The sequence below is a fragment of the Rutidosis leptorrhynchoides genome, chromosome 4 (genome assembly GCF_046630445.1).
Source record: "Rutidosis leptorrhynchoides isolate AG116_Rl617_1_P2 chromosome 4, CSIRO_AGI_Rlap_v1, whole genome shotgun sequence".
NCBI classification, from domain to species: Eukaryota; Viridiplantae; Streptophyta; class Magnoliopsida; order Asterales; family Asteraceae; genus Rutidosis; species Rutidosis leptorrhynchoides.
In genome coordinates, this window is record NC_092336.1 from 251,649,271 (window position 1) to 251,655,508 (window position 6,238).

General features: G+C 36.3%; 1 protein-coding gene across 1 annotated transcript; it reads left to right on the plus strand.

The window, feature by feature from the left end:
* The first annotated feature begins 505 nt into the window (after positions 1-505).
* Positions 506-5,913, plus strand: LOC139843461 (probable ubiquitin-conjugating enzyme E2 24). Its single transcript, XM_071833539.1, has 7 exons — positions 506-1,722; positions 2,555-2,689; positions 2,786-3,097; positions 3,969-4,032; positions 4,480-4,619; positions 5,024-5,335; positions 5,501-5,913. Exons 1-7 carry the CDS (start codon positions 538-540, stop codon positions 5,738-5,740), a joined length of 2,388 nt encoding a protein of 795 aa, XP_071689640.1. The 5' UTR covers positions 506-537; the 3' UTR covers positions 5,741-5,913.
* The last annotated feature ends 325 nt before the right edge of the window (positions 5,914-6,238 follow it).

Here is a 6,238-nt window from a genome sequence, read left to right on the forward strand (position 1 = left end):
AAATCACCAACACCTGCATCTCTTACTGAAAGCTCAATAAGCTAATAAATTTAGAAAGTTTATATATTTATTTTGGCTAACCGTAGGCCGGCCTTTTTAGCAGGTGGAAAAGCTAACAGATCAAGAATGCTCTAAACCGGCGGCTGAGTCTGTTTTCTACTTATGCGAATTAAACTTCTCCTAAATAATCTTAATCTTTGTGTTTAAAGCTATAAAATAGATTGCTTCAACTCTTTTCAAGTTTATGTTGCATACCCTTCCTGTTTCTTCGCTAATAATACCTTTTTCGTTGTACTCAAAAATCTGTTGGGCAAATCTTACTTGGCAATACCAGAAGTCCCTTTTGGTAGACACAAAATCCGTTTTCGGGCAAATCTTCTTTGGCATTTCGAGTTGTCTCATATAGACTCCTCGGGCAAATCTCCTTTGGCATCTAATCTCCAAATTATTGGAGATCCTATCGATTTCGTTAACTTCTCTAATCTCCTCGGGTATATCACGTATAAATATCGTGATATACTTCAAAAATTTTAAGTGATGGATGTGTTTTTTAGTGATTTCGATAGCTACAGTGAAAGTGGTAGTAGTAGCTCAGATGAGCTAGATGATAATGAGTTCATGTATGGTGGACATGCAAGCTGCATTTTATCGAATCTTGAAGAAAGTATTGGAAAAATCGACGGTTTTCTCACGTTTGAAAGAGGCTATATTTACGGGGACGTAGTGTGTTATATAGACGATCCATCGGGTCAAACAGGAAAAGTGATCAATGTGGAGAAAGTTGTTGACTTGGAAAATGTCTACGGAACGAAACTTAAAAATATTAATTCTAAAAAACTCAAAATGGTTCGTTCCATTTCTATCGGTGATTATGTAGTATCGGGTCATTGGTTAGGTAAAGTTGAAAGAATCGTTGATCGTGTTACCGTCTTGTTAGATGACGGCACGAAATGCGAATTTTCAGAAATGGATCAAGAAAAGCTCGTACCTTTATCTTCGGATTCGTTTCATGACTCGCAGTTTACTTATTTCCCCGGTCAAAGAGTCAAAGTCAAACACTCTTTCAGTTTAAAGTCAACTATATGGTTCTGTGGGACCGAATATCAGAAAGAACATGAAGGTACTGTTTGTACTATCAATGCAGGATTTGTTTTTGTAAAGTGGCTTGGTTGTGTACCATTTGCTTCAGAAAAAGCGGTTCCCGAATCATTTCAAAACTCTGAGAGTTTGACCGTTCTATCGGGTTTGACTCATTCAAATTGGCAACTTGGTGATTGGTGTTTACTACCCAAATTTCAAGAACTTTTTGTTATATCGAAAACAAACAGTAAAGTTGACGTGTTGTGGCAGGACGGTAGTGAATCGTTCGGTTTGGATTCGGGGTCTCTTAATCCGGTTAATATTGTCGACGCTCATGATTTTTGGCCTCATCAGTTTGTTCTTGAAAAAGGAACGTGTGATGATCAAGGAAGCAAGAAATATGGTGTTGTGAAGATTGTGAGTGCAAGTGAAAAAACGGTGAACGTAAAATGGGAAGGAAATGGTATTGAGGAAACGGTGAGTGCTTATGAACTGATTGAGCACCCCGAGTTTTCGTTTTCTCATGGGGACGTTGTGTTTGGGCTTGGGCCTGGGCTAGATAAATTGTGTCCGTTTGGAACTGTGATTGGGTTGGAAGATGGTAACGTTGAAGTGAAATGGGCAGCAGGTTTTACATCCAAGGTATCTATTTGATTCCTTTGTAGTTTCAAAATGGGTGGGTGAGCTGGGTTGTTTAACATGTCAACATAGGTAACGAAATCATACTTTAGAAAGATATTTTTTCAATAATATTACTCTCTCCGTCCCAAAATAGTGTCCACATTACTATTTATATTTGTCCCAAAATGATTGTCCAGTTATAAAAATAACTATTAAATATCATTAAACTGCCTAATTTACCCTTATTTATTAGTCTCAGTCACTCATATTTTAAAAATAAATTCAATCAAACTAATCATACCCAGTGGCGGAACTAGGATTTTTTCACCGGGGGCAAAAAAAATTTAAAACCGTAGCAATGATTTTGGGCAAAATATGGAGGCTTTGAGGAAAAATTGAGGTTTTTAGGCAAATTATGGAGGTTTTTAGGCAAAATTTGAAGATTTTGGGAAAAATTTGAAGGTTTTGGGGCAAAAGTTGGAGAATTTGGGCAAAATTTTAAGGTTTTGGGGCAAAATATGTAGGTTTTGGGGAAAAAAATACACCGGGGGCAAAGTCGAAAAATCCAAAATTTTTACACTGAAAATAACAAATCCACTGGGGGCGGCGCCCCACCCTGCCCCCAAATAGTTTCGCCCGTGATCATACCTATCTTAAATCTAACAAAAATTCATACTGAACATTCTTTTTGGGACGGAGGTAATTGATATATTTAAGACTGGAAGTTTTATGCATTATGCTATTTTTTAACTTCAAGCTATTTTATTTAAATATATGTGGGTCAACATTACCATCTCTGAACTGTTTTATATGTCGATGTTACTTAACTAGAACCAGTTTAAATTCGTTACAGGTTTCTCCGAATGCAGTTTTCCCTATGGATAAATGTGAATTCGTGGCGGGTACACAGTTGCCTCATAATGAAAATATCGAGCCGAACCAGGAGAAGTCTGAGCATGATGTTCCTGCAACTGATCCAAAGTTAAAGGTGAAACCAACCATCCTTCTATGTTGACCCTTTTTCTGACCCGCTCAATTTTCCACATGATATTGCAAAAATTGAACTTATACTTTACTTGAGCAGGATCTTCAGGATACCGATGGCAACAAGATATTTAGCTTTATCCCAGGGGCTGCTTTCGGATGTCTATCAAACTTTGCTGCACGCTTTTTCGGGTCTCTACCTTACACATCTTTAGACTCTATTTCTGAAGAACAAGGGTCAAGTTTTGATACCCAGGAAGAAAATGTGGTATCAGTGGAGGCTTACATTGAGAATGTTACGTTTTCGTCAAGTAGCAAGATTCAAGAAAAAGTTGATAATTTCGAAATCATTAGTGACTGCTCAATGCACCATTTTGTTGATCATGCTGGGAAAGCCTCCATATCTAACCAGGTTAGACCCTTACATCTTTAAAATAAAGTGCTGCATCTAGAGGTGGCGATTATGACCCATTTAGTTATAATGTGTCGATTTGGGTATATGAAAAGGGAAGAAAAAAGCAGCTTAGAGAGATATCAATGGATCAATGAGTTCAAAGTTTCGGAAAGTGTAGTTAAAACCACCTACACCATTTTGTTAAAAAAAAAAAACCACATTATAGTTAGAAGTGATATGATCTCTTGAACCATATTTGACAAAACCACTTTGTTAAAAAAAAAAAAAAAAAAAAAAAAAAAAAAAAAAAAAAAAAAAAAACTTGGTCTATCCAGCCGCAACCCGTTACATTAATTTACCAATTTTGATAGATACCCAACCGGGCCAATCAGGAGACAGGGAGGGGACAGAGGGGTGCTCAGCCTCCCCCAGTAGACCCGATTCCAATGAAATATTAATAGCTCATATTTAATTATTTTAGCTAAGCCTCCTTCAATTATTCATCTTACCCAATTGTTTGGGTTACCTACCTTTCAAACCTAAGTACGAAGTAATATTAACTGAAACATTTCATACAAAATTACTTATCAATTTTAGATGGACCATAGCAATTTTCATACTGCAAATTTTATGATAGCATTTTTTTATTGTTTAATAGTTACTAAAGTTTCGTAAAGTAGTTATCTATATATGTATTAAATAAATAAAATAGGTTTTATGTAGGAAGTTGGTCTCCTTTGGTTTTATTTGGTTTGCCTCTTTTTATTGTAAAGTAAGCCTCTTCTATCGTAAAATCCTGGCTGCGGCCAATCTTTCCACCTCTACCCATTAAAAATATAAAAATAATTACTGGTGTCCCCTGTTCATTGACATATTTTTTAACTTTTAGGTAAAAAGAAACTGGTTAAAGAAAGTTCAGCAAGAATGGAGCATTTTGATGAAAGATCTTCCTGGTGAGTGGAACCTAGTAGGCTGATTTTCACTTTAGGCATACAATACAATGAGCACATTATTTAGTATGTTAGGTGCTTTTCTAGGGAGGTAGCATGTAATTGACACCAAGTCCTTTATATTACAATTGTGCATCAAACACAAAACAGATAAAAAAAAATTGCTAGTGATTCATACACCACTAATTTAATCTATAGACCACCAAATATGCATTATGATGTTGTACGGTACAACTTAAAGCATATTTAGTGGTATGGATGAAACTTGGTCGGGTAAGGATCATCACCCTAAAAAATTTGAAAATCGGTAGGAAGCTGTGCGCTGCGACCATATAGTTATTACAACTGTTTGTTATCATTTTCTTGTATCAGCTGATTTTTTATTGTTGATTATTTCAAGTCTCCACAATTTGGATAATTCTAACGGTTAGTTTTATGTTGAATCAACAGAAACAATTTACGTGCGTGTTTTCGAGGAAAGAATGGATCTGCTTCAGGTGGGCATCGTAGGTGCACCAGGAACTCCTTACCATGATGGCCTTTTCTTTTTTGACATTTTCCTTCCTCCTGAATATCCCCAGGAACCCCCTGTAAGCTACTTAAATACTACACTTATTAAAACTAAACGTTTCTTTGCACGTGTATTATAAAACTGATCATTGCGACTTGATGAAGTTGTTAATCAGAAAAACTAAAATCTGATTGACAACGTCATGTTTAGCTATAACATTGATTCTTAAAAAAATTAACGTTGTTTTTAAAGAAGGTTTGTTAACGACAGTAATAAGAGTTAAGAGTTGTGGACACACATAAATGACTATGAGTGAACCCGAATTGTATAAATAAATTTAAAAACATGAATGACATTGAACAAGTTGTGTGAATTGGTATTCTCATGATTATATTTGTTCAAATTTATTTGGCGATTTTGAAATGCTTGCCACTTTCGTCCTCTTAATTCTTGTTTCTTATGTTGTATGATCAATGTTTTCAGATGGTGCATTATGTATCTGGTGGGCTACGAGTGAACCCGAATTTATACGAGTCTGGAAGAGTGTGTCTTAGCCTTTTAAATACATGGACAGGAACAGGAAGTGAAACATGGAACCCAAATGGGTCAACAATTCTTCAAGTTTTATTGTCACTCCAAGCTTTGGTTTTGAACAAGGACCCTTATTTTAACGAAGCGGGATACGATCAACAAGTTGGAAGTGTTGAAGGTGAGAAGAATTCGTGCAGCTATAGCGAGAATGTGTTTCTCGTTAGCTGCAAATCTATGATTTACACTCTTCGTAACCCACCTAAGGTACCATCTTCTCCATTTCGTTCATTTTTTGTGCTTTTAGACCACTCTATCACATACTTCCTACTAGAACAGACCGCCACATCAACGACATTTCTACTATAAAATTTATTAGTTTATTGAATCTAGAATGTCCGAATTTATAAATATTGTTTGTTTGAAATGCAGCATTTTGGAGGATTGGTTGATGAACACTTTAGGCAACGATACACTAACATCTTGACGGCTTGTAAGGCGTATATGGAAGGTGTTCCTATTGGTTATGCTTTCGAGGGTGAACACACTGAGGATATGGGTCAAACCAAAAGCTCGACAGGTTTCAAGATCACACTATCAAAGATTTATATAAAACTCGTGGAAGCATTTACAGCGAAGGGCTTAGAATGTGGTGAATATACAAAAATGTGAAGAAACTGGATTCTGTTTGTACTTATAGTAGTGTCATAGATATGTATTGTCTACTAAACCTATGGTTAAGTTCAATAAAAATTGCAGGAATGCTTAGACTGCTTCAATTGAAAAATTGTGCATTCCATTCCTCTATCTTGTTGGGAAAAAAATTGATCGAACCTAAGTTTATAATAAATGAGTTAAAGTCTAGTTTTTATTTGGAAGATTTTGAAGTGTTAAAGTCGATTGAACCTTTGAATCATTCGAATTATGAACTATTCATTCGAATTATGAACTATTCAACGCTTAATCATTCAGATTTATCAAACGCAAACTTAGACCATCTCTAACGTTTGCGTGCTGGACCATCGGTGCACCGAACACGCCTCCAACACGTGGCTAACGCGGCGTGTTGGAGGGTATTACCTCCGGCGTGCTGCAACTCAACACGGAGAAGGAGACTAGTGTTGGACAGATGGCACGAAATTGTTGGCTTCTGCTTTCAATCGTTGAAGA